At 43.2% G+C, this 23197-nt stretch overlaps 1 protein-coding gene across 2 annotated transcripts in view; it reads left to right on the forward strand.

Moving 5' to 3' along the window:
- The window catches only part of CD101 (CD101 molecule), a 39545-nt gene that overhangs the window by 5531 nt on the left and 10817 nt on the right, over positions 1-23197 (forward strand). For both annotated transcript variants that reach the window (XM_010968163.3, XM_074370267.1), the window contains exons 2-9: positions 245-360; positions 458-2359; positions 9586-9966; positions 11325-11741; positions 14016-14402; positions 17359-17742; positions 18444-18848; positions 21777-22187. In XM_010968163.3, the coding sequence (XP_010966465.1) occupies positions 2317-2359; positions 9586-9966; positions 11325-11741; positions 14016-14402; positions 17359-17742; positions 18444-18848; positions 21777-22187 (2428 nt within the window). In that variant the 5' untranslated portion in view covers positions 245-360; positions 458-2316. The remainder of the gene's footprint in view (positions 1-244; positions 361-457; positions 2360-9585; positions 9967-11324; positions 11742-14015; positions 14403-17358; positions 17743-18443; positions 18849-21776; positions 22188-23197) is intronic.

Genomic DNA, 23197 nt, shown 5'->3' on the forward strand with positions numbered 1-23197 from the left:
TCACATAATGATGTGAGTTCTTCTGTAACACTGAATATGTGAAAATGCCTTGCACAGCACCTGCCATGTAAAAAGTCCCCGTTTAAATGTTTTTTGGCCTGAATGCTTAGGACAGGAGATCAAGATACTTAAAGTTTCTATGATTTTGTGGAATTCATATTTGAGCATGTCAAACCTGAAAAAAAAAAAAAACATCACTTTTCATTAATCTTCTAGGAACTGAAACAGATTTTTTTTTCTTTAGTACATTCTTGTGTTGCTTTGTCCAGCACTGGCCCTCTCCGTCGATCTGAACCAGGAATTCCATTTTTACATTCCTTTCAACTGATACAATTGCAATGTGCTGCAGTGATTCCCAAGGTAATAGAATAACGGTCTCTCTCGCTAGCTGTATTTTTTTCTCTCTTCTTTTTTCCCCCCTTTGATAACAGAAAGCTTCTTTTTTTTTTCCCTCCAGAAAAGAAGCAGCATCACCCTGTCAATGTTAAATTCTGGCAGAAATGGAGCCACTAAAATGGAAGGAGGGAAAAAAAATTTTGGTAACAGCCAAGAATGAGAAATTGCATAGCATTTGCTTAGTTGTTTGTATTTCAGGAATATAGGATACTCTGTATTATTGGCAATGATTGCCTCTGTTGGCAACACTTATTTCTAAATTCTCTTTTCAGTGCATATAGCAGACTGACTGCACTGCTGGCCCCAGTTCTCTCCGTCTCCTTTTGCCCTGTCACTGTGCAGTTCCCTTCACTAGAGAGATGGAGTCTATTAAGTCATCTCTTGCATTTGGACTTGGCCCTGTGACTTGCTTTGATCTGTAGGATGTTAACAGTCATCATTGCTCCCACAGAAAACTGCAAAAAGCTTGTAAGTGGCCTTCCTGCTTCTAGCCTTACCTCCCTTCCTCATCTTGGTACTTCAGTTTAAAGGGAAAATAAGACCAGGCCATTCTCCTACTTTAAAAAAAACCAAACTCTCTGAATAGCTTCCCTTTTCTACAAGGTTAAAGCCAAGCTCTTAGGCCTGGCATGCATGGCCAGCTAAGGTCTCCCCCAGCCGACCTCCTGAGACCCTTCTCCCTCCACACCAGCCTCAAGCTTTACTCCAATGCACGGGCTCGGCTGCTGTGCCATTATCCATGCTGGGCTGTTTCTCCCCACCATACCTTGGCACCCTTCCTCCCTGGTTGTCTCCTTTGGCCCGGTGATCCTGGCCTTCCCTCCCGCCCACTAACTCCCCCACACCCTTTAGGGGCCACATTGATGGTTGTGCTTGCAAAATTACGTTGTGATTATCTGATTAAGTGGAGGTTTCCTGAGAACAAAAACTGAGTTGTTAGCATCTTTGTACATGTAGCACCTACCACGGCATGTTGGATGGGTGGATGGATGGAGCAGGGATCTGCCGTAACTGTGGCCTGAAGCAGACTGGGTTGTTACTGACCTATGTAAGTAGAAGCTTAGCCACGGGAACTAACGTCTTCAGTGAGCTCATCCCTTGTACGGTCTTGTCTTGGAGGAAGGATTAAGTTGGCCTGGGTTGGGTGTCAGCTGTTACAGTGGTCACTCCCCTCCATCCTTGGTGCCCAGGCCCACACTGGGCAGATGAAGATTCACTTAGATGTCTCTGATACTCATGGAGCACTGCCTGTGTACTAGATGATGTTCTAAGTGCTTTAAGTGAATTCGTTCATTCAGTTCTCAGAGCAATCTTTTTTTGTTTTTTTCCAATTCTCATAGCAATCTTGCAGGGTATATACTATTAGCATTTCCATTTTGGAGCTGAGGGTTAGAAAAGATGAATGAACTTTTCTAAGATCAGCTATTAAGAACAGAATCTGTGTGCCAGGCAGCCTGACTCTCAGCGTGTCCTCATCACTGTCACCTCATGTCTCCCCAAGTTTGTGTTTTCAGGGACGCTTCTCTTGTTTCTTAGTCCTTTCCTCTCCCAAGATGGGAGGCAAAGTAAGAGCTAACAAGATACCATTGCTGCTTGTTTTAATTTATTCTGTTTACTTAAATTCCTCCATTATTACCTAGTGGTATATATTTAGCCAGGAGGAAGCCCATCTTCTCTTAGCTTCCTCTTTACTTTACCTACCCCTGAAGATAACTCACTTTTCCCACCCAAATTTGGATGATTAGCAAAGAACCACCTAAAGCAACCAGTGTTGCTTTTTGCAAGCCATCTCTGTTTCTCAGTGGGCTGAAAACCACACTATTGCTTCCTCTTTGTCTTTGTAGTGAGAACACAGCCATTTGTCACTCAGCATCTGAGCACCGTCAGTGACACCGCCGGGAAAGGTCTATACTGGTCCAAATGGCACTCATCCTGCATGTGGCATCTTTTTTTCTCATTCTGAGTAAGTATCATAATTCTGTACATTACTATCATCGTGGGGCCAGTCGAACAGAGACCGATGGGTGATAAAATGGGACAATTTGGCCCCCTATAGGAAAAATGATGCCACACATCTCCGGTGCTGGCAGTCATTTTTGACTGTTGATGATGTTCTTGGCTCACCTAGACATCCTTGAGTCCCAGGAGGTGCAATGTCTGGTTAAGTCCCCTGGTAACCTGACCCCGCTGTCTTTCACATTTGTGTGTCTTGCCTGGTCTGCTGGTTTGCTGGCCCTGGCTTTACCTTATCTTCTTGAGCTAACCTGTCCGTGGAGAGAGCAAGAGGCTTGACTCCCCAGACTGAGAGGTGACCTTAAGGTTTGCCTGATGTTGGAGCTTGTCTAGATAAGTGTGCCTTGGGTTTGTGGCTGGGTGGAAGGGAAGGTCATGAGAGTGCTTAGTAGTTTTAGGTTAACGTAAGTTAATGTAAGTTAACGTAAAAGAAGGTTCTGGACTTTAGCTGTGAACTGAAGTGGGAACTGGCTACCAAGAAGAGTCAGGAAGATTCACTCAGCTCTGCTGAGGGGCATCAGAAAGGACCTCAGTGGGCCCAGGAGCATTTGTACCTGTTTGAACAGGCTGGACAGAGGGAAAATTAGGGGGTGGAATGGAGAACAGGTGAGCTGGGCAGGGAATGCAATCGTTTCCAAGCAGACAGCAGGTAGTAGGTGCTTTTTAATGCTACAGGTTCCTTTAGCATCTGGTGAAGCCCATAGACCCCATCTCAGAAGAACTTTTAAGTGCCTACGTTAAAATGCTTAAGATTATTGGGAAAATCAATCATATTGAAATCCAGTTATCAAAATATTTTAAACTAAATTGATGTAGTCACTTACTACTCCTTTATTTATGCATCACATAACAAGATCTAGAGGTGGTCTCTTAAACACCAAACTGCAAAGTGGTGATGAACAGGAACAATATTTTGAGATACCTGCAATAGATGTGATGGGAAAATAGCTATGGGTTGTTGTCTACATTTATGACTGAAGAAAATACTAAATTTCCAGTAAGATTTGTGAAAATAAAGATGTAGGGGCTTTTTTTCACCCAAGCTTATGGACCCTTTAATCTCCCATGTGGACCCAGGTTAAGAACTGCTTTAGAGAGACTGGATTGAGTTAGTGAAGGGACTTGAATGACTAGGATGATAAGGGAACTAAAAGAGCTTACAATCAGTGTGACCTGGGCTGTGGCTAACGGGTGAAAAGGGTGCAGCATTCAGCTCAAGGGAGGCTTAAGAAACTTTGGCTTGAGTTGAACCGGGCTCATGTCTCAAAGGACACTGGCTAGTATGAGGTAAAGTTCAGATAGGGGCCTGACGGGGCGAGCGCTGACCTGTAGGGAGAGTTCCTGGGACCAGTGGCTGGGTAATCGATGTCTGCCAGACTGACTTGGCAGGCGCTGATGGCTAGGTGGTCTCGTGGGGACCTTTAGGGACCGTTGGCTGGTGTGTTCCTGTTTGTCCTGTTCAGTTGTCTGTGTGTGATGCTCAAGTGTCTGTGCTTTGTGTATGTGAATTGTGTGTCTGGCCTGCATACAGGAGGAAGCTGGGCTTACGTTGTGCAACAAGTCAGATGATTGCAAATTCTCTCTCTTTTTTTTTCTTCCTCCTGATGAGTAAGCTGAAAGGCCTGAGAGAAGGAATGTAATAACCAAGGTTCAAAAAGGGGAAGCTGGATGCCTTTCATAGCCCATTTAAAGAATTACCTAAACTGGGTTACGTATTTACTTCTTCGGAATTTAGACTCATCCTCAACACTAATTTTATATGTTTTTATGTGAAAAACACATCAATCAGGAAGTAATTTGAAGAAAAAAAAAACTGTGGAAGCCTGCTATTTGTCATTATGAATACAGAGTAGGGAATTAAGGAAATTAATTAAATGATGATCAACTGACCAACTACATTGTTTGGGAAATGTATACTTTGTCCTAATTAATTTTTAAAATAAATAGGTGGGGGAGAGTTTAGCTCAAATGGTAGAACCCATGCTTAGCATGTATGAGGTCCTGGGTTCAATCCCCAGTCCATTTAAAAAAAAAAAACCTAATAATAAATAAATAGGACTACTGCCCTCACCCCGCAAAAAATAAAATAATAAAATGAAATATTTTTTTAAATTTTTTAAATAAAATAAAATGAATATGAAGACTGATTAATCATGTGAGAATATGGGACTAGATGTGGTTAATGTCATGAATAAATGAGCTCTTGGACTTAGCTTTGTATACTTGGTCTGTCACCTTTCACCCTGATTAGCTGCCCTGCAAATAAAAACCATTAACATAGGAGGGTCCTGGGAAGGGGCTATTATTGTTTGTCTCACTGAGACTGTGTTCATGAAAAAAAAAAAACATTTTACTAAATTATGGACAAAAGTGCTCTCAGCCTCCAAGCATACGGGATTTTTGTTGATGTAAAGAAAGAGAAGTTTCTTGTTGTGTTTAATGTTCTCCAGGTCAGTTTTGTATAAGGTGGAATCATTTAAAGTTGTGGGTTTTTTGTGTATCATAATGGTCAAGTGTAGACCATTTTATATAGTTCAGTCTAATAGCTTCCATTCAAATAATACTGAAACAGAAAATTTGGCAATCCCAGTGATGTTTTTGAAAAAAGCCAGTACCAGCAGGGAATCCTTTGTGTTTCAAAACTGTGACTCCACTGCATTCTGTCAGTGCCAAGCTGTGCACCCATCAGTCAACAAGCATCTGACCTGCTGTGCAGAGGTGCCTGAACCTCTGTCCATTAAAACAGAAAGCAACGGGCCAGTGCTCCAAGGTATTTTTAGGAGGAGAGACATGTGCAGCATCCCGCAGAAAATAGATTTATAATAAGATGCTTCAGGGCATGATCCCAATGCGTAACCATTTGAATTGGCCTCTGTCAGTCATTCCTTTCCACCTCCAAAATACCTGTTAAACCTCCCCACTGTTTCTTTTGCATTTCTGAGACAGCAGTATCCTCCCAATCATGTTCTTGACCTCATGCCTCTAAGACCTTACTCTATTCATCGTCCTCTCTTGCTTTATCCACCTCTACCCTCTCCAGCTCCTCTGCTCATAAATATGCAGAGGTGCCTGCGTCCACCTCGCCCTCACTGCTCTCCCCTACCCAGCAACTCTAACTGCCACCCTATTTTTCTGTTTGCCTTCTCCATGAAACTTCTTGAAGTACTTTATGTTTCTTCCAGTCACTTCTTACCCTTGAAATCCTCTGCTTCTGCTCTGTTGAAATCTCTTTTACAAAGATCTCCACGGACATCCTCATCATCAAGCTAAAATGACCGTCCCCCGCCTTTAGAGTTCTTACCCTCTCCGCAGCATCCAGCAATACCGACAGTCTCTTTCTTCTTGGAATATTTTGTCTCCTTTGGTTTTCAAGCTGCTGTCCTGGCTGCCCTCCCACCTCCCTAATTCTTCCTTCTGTAGGTGTTGTCCCTCATCCTACCCCCTAAATAGAGAGGTTCTCTAGCAGTCTCTCTCTAGCCCTCTCCTTCTTTTCCCTGACACTTCCCAGTACATTCCCAGAATGTAACTGACCTAATCCCCATCTCCAGCCCAGAACGCTCCCTAGTTACAAACAAGCATTTATAGGAACCAGTGAGAAACAATGGAGACAGCCAGGAATTTGACATTTGTATGTCAAATTCAAGTCTGGCTCCACCATTTACAACTTTGACATTGCTAAATATGGGAATATCACAGAGTTCTTTAGAGGATTAGATGGCAAATATTTTCAAAAGGTTGAGTAGATTTTGAAGTGCAGTTGTATATATTTCAATATTATTTCCTAATGTTTGATGGGTATCCTTCCTGTCTATTCCGTGCCACTCGAATTTAGTATTTCCAAAATTAAATGCATTATCTTCCCCTTCATCCTTGAGCACACAGAATTATCTCCTCCTGATATCCTTGTTTCTATTAACAGCATCATTACTCTCAGTCACCCTTACAAAACCTGGTGTCATCTTTGACTTCTTCCTGCCTTCCATCCCTCCATCGCCCCTTCTACCTCCAAGCATCCAAGACACTGAAAAGACTCTATAGATTTTTATCTCCACAGTGGCTCTTAAATTATAGCCCCTTTCTTTCCATTTCTATTGCCTTCATCATTTCTCTCTTGGGCACCTGTAATTACCTGATGTCTGTTTCTAACTCCATCATCCGACACACTGTCAGGTTAATTTTCCTAAGACCTTTCAAACACTTGCAGTGGACTCCCCATTGCTTAATCAATCAATCCCAAACTTTTAAACGTGATACTCAAGTCCTTCACGCTTTGGACTCAAAATTCCTACCCAATCTTACCGCCTTCTATTAATCTTCATGTAATCATTATGTTACATTTCCTCTAATCCAACTAATTACTCCCTATTTCCTAAACAGTTCTTTTGATTACTACTTGTACAGTCTTGTCATAAAGACTCCTTCACCTAAAAGGTCCTGCCTCCCCTCTGAAATTGTCATAATCCTTCCAATTCTCAAAGGTCCATTTTTAACACTATCTCTTTCATATACCCTACCTATTTTCCTCCCCCAAAATGCAATCTCTCCTTTCTTTGAATTCCTCAAAGCACTTTTACCATATCTCTTTCCAGGAGAGGTGACTACCCACTTGACTAAATTGTAAAATAAAGAAGTCAGAAACTACCCCAAACTCATCTTCAAATCTTAGTTCCCGAAATATCAGAAACACTACAAGCGGTTGAATAAATATTTATTGAATTAGCAAATAAAGCAGTAGAAAACACAGTGCTGGTTTTCACAATAAAATGTTTCAAATGTGGTACCCATCTCTCTGAAAAGTCATTAAAAATGTTGAGGAAGTGTTGCCTAGCCACCAAAAATAACACTGTGGAAACATGTTGTGATACAAACCTGTTAGTGGTACCTCAGAAACCATATTTTTAAAAGGCTTTTTTATTGTGAAATATAACACATAAGAAAAGTTAATAAAACATAAATGTGCAGTTTAACAAATGAGTAAAAATCATGTAATCACTACCCAGGTCAAGAAACAGAACATTGCTAGGATGCTTGAAGCACCCACCCACCCTGCCGTGCACCCCATCCTGATCACAACCCTCTACACACACACACACGCACAGACGCACGCACACATGCACACACGCACGCACAATCTTGGCTTTCATGATAACCACTTCCTAGCTTTTTTTTTTTTTAATGGTTCTACCCCTTACATTTGTATCACTAAACAATACGGTGATGGTGTGGTACTGCCTTTTAAACAATTTTGTATAGAGTCTTTCTGTATCTAGTCAAGAAGATTCTAAAGTATTCTGAATGTTTAAACACAGTCATCCGTGTTACTGCAACCAACTGCAATTCATCCACTTTCCTTTCTGTATGAGATTCCATTTTATGAACGTACCACAGTCTGCCCTGTCTTCTGTTGATGGGCATAGGGCTGGCCTCCAGTTTGGGGGTGATAGTGAACAGTGCTGCTGTGGATGCTCTTGCATGTGTAGCCTGGTGCACACTGCTCACTTTTCTCTCAGACGTGTGTCTAAGACTGGCTGGCTTTGCTGACAATGTTTTAAACTGCCTCTGTAGTGGGGAGGGTGTAGCTCAGTGGTAGAGTGCGCTTAGCATGCATGAGGTCCTGGGTTCAATCCCCAGTACCTCCATTTAAAAAATAAATAACTTGATTACCTCTCTCCCCCCAAAAATAAATTCCCTCTGTAGTATAATTTTTTTGGTAAGTGATATTTTCAAATTTTCTCGGATGGTCTAACTGCTATTCCTAGATGCTTATTACAAGAAATTTGATATAAATATATAGTGTTAACTGGGATTTATGAATAAGCTAGTATATTTTAAATTATTACTGGAAATGTGTGTGGTTGGCTGATTGGATGTTTGTTTTCCAGTTTTGCGTGAGTATTTTTAGTTGACTCCATCAGGTGACCACTTACCCTTTCTCCCTGTTTTTTTGTAGATCCGCTCCTATCAGAATTGTTTTCATTCCCAGATTCCTATACTCGGCCTTATCATGGTGTCTGTAATGTTATTCCCTTTCTCTCCCTTTTTTTTTTTTCACTCTGGTCTTTATTCTTTGTCCTTGTGGATTCAGACAATTCAACAGATGCTCTGCTTCTTCCATATCTTCTTATGAACTCTCTTCTGTTAATTCCATTAATTCCAGCAATTGCTCCCGTTGGGACTCCTGATGTCTTTCCACTGGGCCCTCAGCCCCGAGTCAAAGAGCTAGCTCACCCTCGTGGCGTCTCTGCATTTGTTCCTTGTTCTTTCTGTAACACAAAATAAACTGGCCTTTAATGTTAACATAAACACATACGTTTAATTTATTTTTTATTGCAGTATAGTCAGCTAAACACACTTTAATTTCTTAAAATGTCTTGCTTTTGAAAATGTGTATGTCAAAGGAAATGTTACCTTTGAATAATGTTTTCTCCTTTGAACCAAATGGTTGAGATTTGGACACATTCCATAGTGGTCCCCAACTGAAAACCTTTGGTAAGAGAACAACTGAAATCAGTCTGATCCCAGATCCTGCTGGACTTGACAGCCATCTCTTACAGGCTTTTCAATAAAGCTGTAATGACTCTAAAAAAATGACAAAACCAAAACCCCTTCACGGTATAGAAAGGAAGTTCTGCTGCGTCTTCAGATGCTAATTTTAGCTAGTCTTGCATCAGACCTGGCCAGGAACTGCAAACAGTTCCAGCCAACCAGCAGGAAAAACATGGCACCAGGGACAGTGCCATAGACTTTGCCGCCCTAGTGATCAATTCTGTGAGAAGAGCTCAGTGACAGGTATCCAGAAATTGAGGAAGTACATGCCGAATTTTCCCGTAAAATAATGGAAGTGGTGAATTATCATATATCATATTTACTTTAGGTGCACTTAGATAAGCAGATATGTTTTATGGAGGTGGTCATGTTACATTGATGAAGCTGAACTTTTTTTCTTTAAGAGACTAGAGATTCCTGTGGAAGTTAAAGTTATAAAAAAACAATGAACTCATCAAGCCATTCCACTGCTCCTCAGCCTGAAGAAGGTGTTGAACATTTGAGTTGATGATAGCTAATAACCTGCGATCTCATTTACTAGAACTGTAATAAAGGCAACTACATAATGTGGCGCGTTGGGAGCTGGAGCACTAATCTGTTTTTATTCCCTTTCTTCCTCCTACTTGTAAGCTAAGCTCACCATTGGCCAGAGAGAAGTAACAGTTCAGAAAGGACCGCTGTTCAGAGCTGAAGGTTACCCTGTCAGCATCGGCTGCAATGTAACTGGCTACCAGGGACCTTCTGAGCAGCATTTCCAGTGGTCTGTTTACCTGCCGACAGCCCCGGCCCAAGAAATCCAGATCATTAGCACCCTGGATGCCACCTTTTCTTACGCAGTGTATGCACAGCGGGTGCGGAGCAGGGAAATCTACGTGGAGAGGGTCCGGGGTAACTCGATCTTTCTGCACATCTCAAAGCTCCAGATGAAGGATTCCGGCGAGTATGAGTGTCACACACCCAACACTGATGAAAGATACTATGGCAGTTACAGTGCGAAGACTAATCTCATTGGTAAGCCGGGTGCCCTCCTCTGCTAGCCAGCCCCTGCGAAGCCAGTGTCTCCCTCATCACAAGGCCTTGCAGTGTGACGTGGCTTTGCACTGTGCTGTTTGTTTTGGCAAAAGAGCCATGTACCCCTCTGATATTTTGGAGTTTGTCACAAATAGGTATCTCATATTCTCTAAAACTCTCAATTCATGTTTCCAATCAACTTTGTCATGAAGAGTTAGAGAGTATGTGGTCTTCCAAGACCTTGCCCGCAGCTCTCCATAGGTTGATAATGCAACGCCATTAGACAGATCTTGGGGACTTCACATGTTATGTCTCTTCTTGGACGCAGACTATTAACTTAGCTAGAAGAGCTGGTATCAATATAATGCATTTAGTGTATATTAATATATATATAAAATTCATAGAGTATCATAGGAAGTAAGTCTTGGAAATAATTATTCTCAAACTACCATTCTCCAGCATATTTACCTTTGGGGAGAGGGCCATAGTCCTTGCAATTACTCTTTTGTCCCTTTGCCTAGAATGTCTTATCCTCCCCTTTTCAGCCTAGCAAACTCCTACATATACTTCCGAACCCAGTTTACATATTACCTCTTCTGTGAAACCCATTCTTGACTGTCTCAGAAAGTATTCCCATCATTGTTCCTTCTTGATGCTCTATTCCCACCACTGTGATTAGCACTCACCCGGTTCATGTGGTTATATATGACCCTCTCCTACCCACCTCAAGTGCCATGAGAAGAGAACGTTCACCTCACCCCGCAACACAGCAGTTAGCACTGAGTAGATGCTCAATAAATATTCCTTGTGGAATATGAGTGTTGCTTTCACATGAGCGGAGGCTGTGTGATTTCCTTTGAGGAAGAAGAGAATGGTAGGGTAGTAGGATGGTTATCAAAACTTTTGTAAGGGTTGCATTTTGGCTCTGAATGATAGATTATAACAGGTTTTTTAGAACTTTATGAAGGAGCAGGTAAAGCCCAGGGAAGTGCAATGACTTGCTCCAGTTCATGTAGTCAAATAGGGACAAATACAGGATCAGAATATAGGTCTTCTAGCTCCTAGTGCTTTTCCCATTTAAAACCTCTGTGTCTGAGTAGCTAAATTGATTCAAGCCTATGCTAAAAATGTGAAATCAGGATCAGTACATCAGTGAACTATTAGCTTTGCTGAGTTCCATAGACTGTATGTACATAGTTGCCAATGTTCCTGTTGACAATAGGGAGAGCCGATGGCTGGTGGAAAAGCAACTCCAAGTATGTGCGTTACAGGTGGCGGGGCAGGGCGCCATCTTCACCTAAGGAGGCCAGTCTGACAGGTGCTGGACCCGTCAGTTACCATCATTTCTCTGCTTCCAGTTATTCCAGATACCCTCTCTGTTGCCATGACTCCCCAGACTCTCAGTAAGGAGGAAGGTGAGCCATTAGAACTTACCTGCGAGGCATCCAAAGCCACAGCTCAGCATACCCACCTCTCCGTCACCTGGTACCTGATGCAGGATGGAGAAAGAAGCCAAGCCAGCAAGATTATTTCCCTCTCCAAAGATTTTATGTTGATCCCTGGACTCTCATACACAGAGAGGTTTGCAGCCGGGGACGTGCGGCTCGACAAGCTTGGGGTCGCCACCTTCAGGCTGTCCATAGGGAGGCTCCGGCCCGCTGATCAAGGCCAGCTGTTCTGTGAGGCAACTGAATGGATTCAGGATCCAGACGAAACCTGGACTTTCATCACGAAAAAGCAGACAGATCAAACAACTCTGAGGATCCAGCCGGCAGGTATTGATCTTCTCAGGAAATTTCTTAATATGCTGGTTATGGATACTAGGCGGTTATCTTTCTGTTTTTTGTTTTTTTGTATCTTTTGTTGCATCTAAACAAATCAGTTAGAAAGTTTGAGTAAGTTTTGGTTTTGTCATCTGGGAAGCAGAAATAAGGACATTCAGTGTGGGCTGTGTCCACAGGAGGCTGTATATGGGATAAAATCTGTTGAATGTTAGGCAGATTCCACGAGCCATGCACAGAAGTAGTTTTGTTGCTATTCTTGCCAGCCTCTGCGTAAGCGCTTTATCTCCATTATCTAATTTAGTCCTAACAACCACCCTCTGAGGCAAGTAGTCAAGTCCCCATTTTTAAAACAGGAGGCTGAGCCTCCGCTCAGTGCACCGCCTGAGCTCACCCAGCTGGTGAGGAGTGGACCTGGCGTTTGAAGGCAAGTGTGTCTCTCCGGAGCCCACTCACCACAGACACTGGTTTCCAACATGAAGCCTTGTCTTGGATCAGTGCTGGGATCTCCGTCCACCTGACCCCTTTTCCTCGGAATGGTGCGCTCTTCGTGACCCATTGGCAGTTTTACCAAAGCAAACTGGAAGTTTCCATTATGATTCCTGGTCTCTCTACATGGGCTTTGGTCCAGTAGGAGGAGGTCTAAAACCATATATATCCATGCTGAAAGCAATGATGCAATGGCGGATCACTGAAGCTTGCTTGCTTGCTTCCTTCCTTCCTTTCTTTCTTTCTTTTTTAGGAGGAGGGTTATTCTATTCCATTAAAAATTGTCCTGATGGCCTTCAGTGTCCACCTTATACTCAAGTAGTCCTATGGAGACACATCACATGTGCTTTTTTCCCTCTCTTGAAAAATAATTTTTAAATATAAAACAGTCTTTATTTTAAAATTTTATTTATTTAGACAAATAAAAATTACATATGTTTAAGATGTACAGCACGTTTTGATATCTATAGGCACTGTGAAATGACTATAATCAGGCTAATTCACATACCCATCACCTCACATAGTTGTGTGTGTGGTGAGAACACTTAAGATCTACTTTTCTTAGCAAATTCCACCACCACACAGTATTATTAACTGTAGTCACCATGCTGTGCATCTCTAGAACTTACTCATCCTGCATGACTGACACTTTGTGCCCTTGGGTCAGCACCTTCCCATTTTCCCCACCCCGCCTGCCCCTGGCAACCACCCCTCTCTTCTCTGCTTCTATATGTTCAACTTTTTTAGATTCCACAGTATTTGTCTTTCTGTGTCTGGCTTATTTCACTTAATGTCCTCCAGGTTAACCCATGCTGTCAAAATGGCAACATATCCTTTTTCCCTCGTGGCTGAATAATATTCCATTGTGTATATGTACCACATTTCCTTCACCCATTCATCCATCAACAGACACTTAGGTTGTTTCCATATCTTGGCTGTTACGAATAATGAACATAGGAATGCAGATACCTCTTTGAGATACTGATGTCATTTCCTTTGGGTTCCTTGGCCTAATGGCCACGCCAACTTACATTCCCACTGACAGTTACTAGGGTTCCCTTTTCTCTATATCCTCTTGCTGTCTTGCCATCTTCTGTCTTCTTGATATTAGCCATTTTAACAGGTGTGAGGTGATATTGTGGTTTCAATCTTCATTTTTCTGATGATTAGTGGTGAGCATCTTTTTCTATCATCTGTAAACAGTGACAGATTTACTTCTTTTTTTTTCCAATTTGGTTGCCTTTTATTTCTTTTTCTGTCTGATTGCTCTGGCTAGGACTTCCAATACTATGTTGAATAGAAGTGGTGAGAGTGGGCATCCTTGTCTCATTCCCGATCTTCGATGGAAAGCTTTCAGCTTTTCACTGTTAAGTATGATGTTAGCTGTGGATTTGCCACATATCACATTTGCTTTTAACTTTGGAAAATTCCACTGGATATTCTCAGCCAAAAAGGAGCGCAAGAAATCACAATTTACATCAATCCAACATAGTATAAAAATTTTTTTTTAAAAGATACATTGCTGTATACTTTTTACTATCTTGCTTAATAGGATTGCAGTCAGAAAACCACGTATCTCTTCTTTCTGGGTGATTAAAGAATAGTCAAGGGCATTTTTGATTCTAGGCATTTCTTTGGCTTCCCTATTCCTCAGAACTAATGTCCCACATGAAATTCAATCCCTGTGCTATCCTGACAGGAGGTGCCCTCTCTCTCTGGTACTGAAAGGACAGATGCAGTGGCCTCTCTATAAATACCTGCCTTGCTTTTGTTTCCTAGTGAGAGATTTTCACGTCAACATTACGGCTGAGAGCACGGTTCCTGAAGGGAAACCCTTGGAACTGATTTGCCTGGTCGTGGGCGGCGGCCAGAACCCGCAGCTTCAGGGCACTTGGTTCTTCAATAATATTGAAACGGCCCGCCTTGATGCCGGTGGAGTTCTGGGCCTGAAGAAAGACTACCAAGAAAGAGCAAATCAGGGGCAGCTCCAGGTTTCAAAGTTAAGCCCCAGGGCTTTCTCTCTCAAGATCTTCTCTGTGGGCCCAGAGGACGAAGGTGCCTACAGATGTGCAGTGGCAGAGGTGACAAGAGCTCAGATGGGCCTCTGGCAGGTGCTTCAGAGCAAGCAGTCACCGGACAGCCTCGTGCACCTGAGGAAGCCAGCAGGTATGTGAAGCTGGGACCAGACACTATTGGGCTGCTTTTAGGTGCCCTCCTTTGTGACACAGGATGCCTTCATGGACACAGTGGCAGTTCCCTGAAGTCAGGTGTCAATCAGATCACTTTAAGGTGAAGTAGAAAGGAAAGCACCCAAACCAGCTGAAGACCTAAGTCCTTTTCCTGGGCCGTCGAATTGGCCGTGTCCACGAACACACCACGCTCTTTACCTCTCCAAATCTCAGCTTCCTCAGCCATAAGTTAATGGCATCCACTTAGACTGTCCTTAAGTTCCTTTTGCTGCCTAAGATTCTGTGATTCTATTTGCTGTTATTCCTAATTTTTGTACTTTGGGTTTTCTTTAAGTAGAGAACACCTGTATTAATGAAGCCCTGTGTCGTTTTCGATGTGTGTGTGTTTTGAGTGGGTTAAGAAGAAAGAGCTTACACTGGGCTCCTTTCTGGGAAATAAACACCCACGTTATTCCTCCTACTCCCCCCAGACAGCTTGCAGGTGGCTTTCATCAATTCTCTGTTATTTTAACCTGATACAAGGAAGGATCCTAAGTCTTAATTCTGCATCAAAGCAATACTCAGAGTAAGAAAAGAAGTCGATGGTTGTGGACAGACTCTCTTGCCTGCACGTTGCTGAGATGTGGTGAGACGCCTGTCCAGATGGGTCTGAGTGTCTGTAGGCTTGAATCTGGAAGGGCACTCCACTCTTGTTTAGTTTAGGAAGGCTGGGTGACTTTAAATATGTTTGAATAATCACTGCTTTTCATGTGGAGAGAAAACAGATAAATCCACAACTAATATTAGAATTCTCTGGGCTGGGTGTTAAATTCAGTGTCTAGAAAGATGAATTGCCCAAAAGCAAAAACAAAAACAAGCCAAAAAGGAAAATATCCTTGTTGTATAGAGGCATCTCCAAAAATAGGTACAGTTCCCTTTCGTGCTTTTCCCCATCACCCCATTTGCTAGGAGTGAGGATGCACCGATTTGGCCGAGAGTGGAGAGCCAGGAAGTGTGTTGGTGTTAGTTTTCACACTAAACATTTGGTCTGACTTTCTAGGATTCAGACAAAACTACGTAGGCGTGTTTACATATTTACACAGAGCTACATCTCAGCTTCATGCATTTCAGCCTCCGCTGGAGCAGCTCTGGAGCGAATCTCTCTCAAATGCAGGACGCGGGAATTTGGGCCAAAGGGGTCTGAAGGTGTGCTTCATGGCACACAGATCACAAGCCTATCAGTAGGTGGCCTTCCCAAGCTAAAAATAACCCTCTGTGCAGGCTGGAGTCCAAACTGGGCCTAATATGTACAAACAGAAATGGTTGTTTTTTTTTTTTTTAAGCAGATTTATTAAGAATCCTGTTGAGCATTTGATTTTGCAAGTCAAACTCTTACTTCCATGATGCATAGAGTTTTATCATTGTATGACTGTTTTAAACAGAAGGGGGTACTCACTACGAATATGACTGTGTAACTTACACATGCTTGGTAAGTTTATTACTTCTTACCAAGAGGCTGTAATGACCACAATGAACTAAAGAACCTTGACTTTTTTTTTTTTAAATTGAAGTTGGTTGAAACTAATCATAATAGTTACAGTAATGAGATTATGAGTAATAATTTCCCCTCTAATTTCTAAACTTCAGTTTTGAGTCTATTTTTAACTTGAAAAAAATAAAGTATAATTATCTTCTAATACCCCAAATTTAGAAGCAAGTTGTATTTTTATATGTGTATATATATATATATATATATATATATATATATATATATATACACACGCACATATACACGTGTGTGTGTATTTCTTTTTAGCCTATTCATGGGCATTAGCCTTCATTCTGCCTTTGTAACATATACATTTATACATAAAGCGGTGAAGACTGAACTCCTTCCTCAACAGGGAAGAACAATTTGCAAATTCATTTAGATCCTATTAAGGTTTCTAATGCCAGTTCTGTTTTATTTGCTTCTTTTGGCTTTGAACTCTTATGCTTTCACAAAATGCCTATCTTCACACATTAATGCTAATAGCTCACCTTTACTGGGTACTTCCCTTTGCCAGCAAAGCTAAGCCCTTTGCACGTGCTATTCATTCAGTCCTTGCAGCAGTGCATAAGGGAGGCGCTGTCATTGCCACCATATTTAGAGGAAAGGAAATTGAGGCTGTGTTGCTCAGGATAATTCTGACTCCAAGGACCTTGGCTTTAAACATGAGACTGGGCTGCCTTGGGTGCATTTGCTCCTGAAGAGTCTTTGCATTCCCCACAAAGCACCCAGGACAAGGCGTTGAACAGAAAGTGTCTGTTGAAGGAATATCTGCTTTTCTACACACCTTGAATTTCCCATCTGGGAGCCAGATTTACATTTACTTATAGTTTTATACTATAGTTCAGGTAGAGGAAGGATCTCCCTTCAACCAACAATATATATGAATAAGTATCTGATTTGAAAAAAAGAAAAAAATATACATATGTGCATTTCCCACCTCCTCAAGTAATTATTTAATGGCAGTATTTTGAACAGAAATCTAACAATACTACTTCCCTGTTCAGAACACATAGTAATTAGGGAAAGATAAGGAAGCAGAGGAAGGCCATTTTGAAATGTGAAAGTCTGAATTCTAAAAAACTAAAGATTTAAATAAACACATCTCGATTACTTTCAACCTCATACACCCACCCGAATTAATTTAACAAAATATCAGCAGATGTTTTCCCACCTAGACGTTCCAAAGGACGGCTGATTGAACAAGTCACTGAAAATAAGGGCACATTATAAATTGTTTAACTGTAAATAAGCTTCTCCTGGTATTTTTTCTGCTGTCTTGTTTCCACTGTTTGAGTGTTTAGCAAATCCTTCTGATTTGTCACAAACTAACCAAGTCCTAATTAATGAGATTTCACTTTATTTACTTGAAATACTTTTTTCTTCTAAAATCTGTAATCCACAGCAAGAAACGTGGTTGTGTCTACCAAGAACAAGCAGCAAGCGGTGTGGGAGGGAGAGACGTTAACCCTTTTCTGCAAGGCAGATGGGGCTGAAAGTCCCCTGTCCGTGACCTGGTGGCACATCCCACAAGACCAGACACAGCCAGAGTTTGTGGCTGGCATGGGGCAGGATGGCACCGTGCAGCTGGGTGCCTCCTACGGCGAGCTCGATAACCCCAGCAACACAAGGCTGGAGAAAATGGACTGGGCCAGCTTCCAGCTGAAGATCACCTCCACCACCGTCACAGACAGCGGCACGTACGAGTGCAGGGTGTCTGAGAGGACCCGGAACCAGGGCAGAGACCTGAACTGGACTCAGAAGATATCAGTCACTGTGAAACCTCTGAGTAAGTGTCAGGGAAATCCTTCCTAAACTTGCATAGCGTTGGCCTCTTCCTTTTGCAGTGGAATGCAGCGGAATTGGACTGTGTGTCATCCTGAGTCCCTCGTTATGGCACAGGTGCCCCAGGACAGAACAGAGTCTCTGGCTACCACATGTGTCTGTCCACTGATCTCATCTTTATACAAATCATCTTTCCAGTGCAACTTGTAAGTTGTTATTCGAGGCTAAAAAACAAAATCATATGAATTGGAGTAGACTTACATAGAAGAGTTATGCCAGTTGGAGCTGAGCCTCGTACATTCAGGCTTCTGACAGCTGCAGCCCTGGGATTGCAGAGTCTCTCCCAGCATGTGCGAAAGAGAATTACTGCCCCCGAGAGTCGGGGTAAGGGGACGAGGCCAGCCGGCGGGGCTGGGGAGCGCTCCACCCACTCAGCAGCAGCTGTCTAAGCAGCAGACCGGAGAAACACTGCCTGTTTGTTGTCGCTGCTGAGAACACTCTTAGCAGAGGGTCAGCTTTAGAAAACCAAGGTCAGAATTCAGGACAGACTGTACTGTGAATCAACTTCTACCCCCAAATATTGGATACTCCCAATGTATGAACACATGGTTCAGTGTGACGAGGCGGTGACTAGGGAAACTTGGGAGCCCTGTACCTGGATTTGATGACCGTGTCTGAAATTCTGTTTCACATTTCTGCCCACAGAGTCAAGTTTGCAAGTTAATCTGTTGAGTCGTCAACCACAAGTGAAATTAACAAACACCTTCGACCTGTCCTGCGTCGTGAGGGCTGGCTACCCTGACCTCAAGGTTCCACTCACTGTGATGTGGCAGTTCCAGCCAGCTGGGTCTCGAGACTTTGATCTGCTTGTTCGAATTGCCCATAATGGCACAATCGAATGGGGGGACTTCCTACCCCAGTTCCAAAAGAAGACGAAGGTTTCACAGTCTTCGTTTCTTTCTCAACTCCTAATCCATGATGCCACCGAGGAGGAAGCAGGGGTTTATCAGTGTAAAGTAGAAGTTTATGGTGGACATTGTCTTCACACAAACGGCCCCTCGAGGGCTTCTGCCGTCTCACACCCCCTGAGGATAGCCGTCACTCTACCAGGTGAACACCACTTGAAATTAATCCTTGCTTTTTTTTTTTTAATAAACATTTTTCCCGTTTGGGGTAAGGTATAGAATTAAAGCATGAAATACCTTCTCCTCATGTTTGTACTGTGTAAGTAAGCATCATACATAAGTGATATCCAGGAAAGGAAGGGGAGTAAATTAGGAGTTTGGGATTAACAGATACACACTACAGTATATAAAACAGATGAACAACAAGGGCCTCCTGTATAGCACAGAGAGCTACATTCAATGTCTTTTAATAACCGATAATGGAAAAGAATCTGAAAAAGGATATATATATATATACGTATATGTATATATATATACACACACATATATACACATGCACACTCATATATATAAAGCTGAATCACTTTTCTGTATGACTCAAACATTGTAAATAACTGTATTTCAATTTAAAAAAAAGCAACCAGAAATAGAAACAAAAGCAAAACAAAAAAATAATGATATCCAGTTTAACGTTAAGCTAATATGCACAAAATGGGCACGCTGGTTGTTAAAACATTGAAATACTTCCACACTGACTAATAATAACTGTTGCCTCTTCCCCATTTCCCATCAGTCCCCACCACTCAGCAACAAAAGGGCACGATGTGGCACAGCAAAGGACCCTAAGGCTGGTCAGTGGTGAGGCGTTCTTTCAGATTGGTCACTGGCCATGCCTTACGGTCATTAAATGTTTTGAACGTCTCCCCTAGTAGTATGGGTAATAGAAATTCCGTTAGAACACATTTATCCACTTATTTTTCTGTGTTACTGTTTAAGATTAGAACGTTTATGTTTATAGTCAACACGGTTTTCTTTGTCAGTTGGTCCTAGAGCACAGAGCATAAAAGTAAGACATGACCTTCGCAAATTCTGTGCCGTGTGTCTTGCTCCGAGACTTCCATTCTCCTACGGCAGAGTGTGCAAGAGCCTTTGTTGTCATTTAGATCTGACGAGCACTGGATAGCAGCATCACTTTGCACAAGACGTGTAATCCGTCCAAACCTAGTGACCCCATGTGTAAACTGCGGATGTGCAATTTAAAGGTGGTGACGTGGCAGGTACAGTGCCTGACATGCCAAGCTGATGCTCAGACGTGGTAGCTGTCAGTGTTGTCTCTGCTACCGAGCGGTACTTCTGGGAATAGCAATGATCTCCTGCTGATTAACTTGTGCCTTAACTTACTTGTCCTTTCTGTGGTATTTGAAATTGTTGGTCCAATCCTTCCTTCTTGAAACTTCTTTTTTTCTTGGTCTTAATAACACAGGATTTTCTTGGTTTCCTTCCTAGCACTCTGGCTGCTCCTTCTCAGTCTCTTTTGCAGAATCCTCCCCCTCCTCTGATTCTTCCCTTTGGGTTTCTTCCTCAGTGAGCTCTCTTTTCGTTCTGTACAGTCCCCCGAAGTGGGCTTATTCCCAGAGTGGGTTAATCCCCTGGATTCAACCTATATATTAACAGTTCCCAAACCCATTATCCTGAAAGACTTTTCTTTGGATCTCCAGGCTCATCTATGCAATTGCCTCCAAGACGTGTCTACGCTCAATATGTCAAAACATAAGTACACCATTATTATCCCTCCAAGCTACTCCTCTTACATTGTTCTCTGTGTGTCCCCACCATCTCCCAGTGGCCCAAGTAAGAAACCTGAGTCGTCCACCACTCCTCCACGTCCACCTCATGTCCAGACTCCCATAGCATGGCAGGCAAGGTCCTTTATAATTTGGTACATTTATGTCCTTCCACTGTCCATCTTGACCTTGAGCTCCAGCCACACGGAACTACCTGCAGTTCATCAAGCACTCTACGCTCTCTCTCATCTTTAAAGTCTTTGTTCAAGTTGCTTCTTTTGTGTGGAATCCCTTAATATCTCCATCAGATTAATTCCTATTAAACCTTAAGACTTAGCTTAGAGATCTCTCCTTCAGGAAGCCCCCCCCCCACTCCCACGTTTGGGTTAGATGGTCCTGCCGTGTGCTGGGACGGCCACCTCTGCACACCTCTGTCCCGCTTGGGTGACACAGTCCTGTCCTCTCTCAGCGGCTGTGCCTGTGCCAGTCTCTCCCTCTAGGAGGTAAACCCACTGAGGGGAGGCGTCCACAGAGCCTGGAATAGCCTGGCACGTAATATAGCATGTGCTTAATAAACGTTTATGGAAGGAAGAGTAAGGGGGCTTGCTGACAACATCAATAAGCCGTTACAGAGTAGAACTGGTCGTGTCAGCAAGAAGTTAAGAATAAGATTCGGAAGCCAGGTTTTACTCTTCATCTTTCTGACAAAGCAGAAAATCTCCGGGGCTAAAGGATGGTTGACTACCTATCCATACAGTGTTCCCACAGCTGAGTGGCTGCAAAGAGACGCACAATTTTAATAGCTCACATACAGCTTCCTCTTGTTTATGCACGTTCGCAGGCGATACAACTAGGCTTAGGCAAATTGTGAATCCAGGCGTACACTGGATAGTGACCCCACAGGCAAAGTGTTACATGGCCACTTGCTCACCATTCGATTTATGAAATGCTACAGATGTCTGTTCCCAAATACTGAAGCATTATCAAGTGGAAGAGATCGACTTTGCTGGATGATGCTTCCTCCCCGCCCTCCCCTCCCCATCCCACTCCTCCGGGGCAAGGGCAGAACCAGGACCCATGGGCAGAAGTTATGGGGAGGTAAAATTCAACTTGATTGCAGAAAGAATTCTCTAGTGGCAGAGCTGTCCAAAGATGGAATGGGTGCTTGGTCAGTTAGTGAGTTGTTCGGAGGCTGCAGGAGCAGTTAGTGGGGCTGCTCAAGAGGGAATTCACACATCTGATGGATGTAGGAGGCATTGCCTTTGTTGACCTCTCATGTCCCTTCTGCCTTCTAGTTCTCTTTTTCTAGCAAAGTAACGAAAGTAACTGTTACCATTCTTTTCATTTAGAGAGCAAGCTGGAAGTGAATTCAAGCAGTCAAGTCCAAGAGATCTCCATCAACTCTAACACTGACATAGAATGTAGCATCTTGTCCCAGTCCACTGGCAACCTCCATTTAGCCATTATTTGGTACTTCCATCCCATTTCCACTGATGCATCCTGGCTGAAGATCCTGGAAATGGACCGAACCAATGTTGTCAAATATGGGGACGAATTTCAGAGCCCACGGAGAAAACAAAAATTCCATGCCGAGAGAGTTTCCCAAGGCTTGTTTCAGCTGCACCTTCTGAACGTGGAAGACAGCGATCAGGGCAAATACTACTGCGCTGTGAGGGAATGGCTCCGGTCCGCAAACAGCACTTGGCACCAGCTTGGAGAAAAGCAGTCAGGTCTAACGGAATTGAAACTCAGGCCCACAGGTAAACCTCCAAGGGTGTCCTCACACATCTTTCTGCAGAACTGCCGCCTTCTCTTGGGCAGCTGTTCTACGAAGTGATTATATGAAGGTGAAACTGTGACCTAGAGTTGTAGGAATAGTAGCCACCTGCACGAGGACCACAGGACCGGGTGGCCCACCAGAGGAGACAGGGGTCACTTACGGTGAGTCGGTCTGAGATTTGGAGGTGGCTGGACGGGAGCAAGTCTCTGAGAGTGGTTTGCATCTCAGCCCGGCAGCCTGGTCTCTGCAGCTACCCGGGGTACCGTATCTCCCGATCTCTGTAACAGCAAGCTGTGTCATTCCAGTGGGGCTCTACTGTAATTTGGCAGAGAAAGAGTAACACGAAGCATATTTCTCCCACTGTGAACAGAAACCGTACAACTCTATAGGGATGTGTGGAGAAATTGCTTTTCAACATTTGGCTGCCTAAACATAAGGCAAATAAGAGCAGTTAGCTGTTGGAATGGCCTAGTGAGGGCGTCTCCTCCACCTCAGGAGGCCTTTAAAAATGCAGTAGGAGTTCCATCCCTCTGCACTGGTCCATGAGCGCTGTGGTCTAAACGTGGGCAGGGTTGATTAGATCTGTCAGTGTTAGTTCGGTCACCTCCAGCATTGATTAAAATTAAATGAATGTCACAGCTAAGGTTTGGGAACTGGCCAAGATCCAACAGCACGATGCAAATAAGTTAATCCAGTCTGGTGCCGAAAATTCTATTTTCAATGTAACATCAAAAAATAAGATTATAATGAACGTTGCCATGGGTTAGGCAGTTAGGGATCCACTGAGGCACCGCCTTCAGGAGCTCTCAGTCTGTTGGGAGCAGCAGGGGCGAAGTAGTAACCCGGCGCCAGGGTCTCTTCCTGCCGCTCCGGCCCCCGTTCTCCATGCTCTCCAGACCCCTTCTCCTCGCCCTGCTAAATGCAGGTGTCCTCAGGGACACCTAAGCCCATTTTCCTCCTTACTCTCCGCTGTCTTCAGAACCACTTAAA

The sequence above is a fragment of the Camelus bactrianus genome, chromosome 9, assembly GCF_048773025.1.
Source record: "Camelus bactrianus isolate YW-2024 breed Bactrian camel chromosome 9, ASM4877302v1, whole genome shotgun sequence".
In the NCBI taxonomy this organism is placed as follows: domain Eukaryota; kingdom Metazoa; phylum Chordata; class Mammalia; order Artiodactyla; family Camelidae; genus Camelus; species Camelus bactrianus.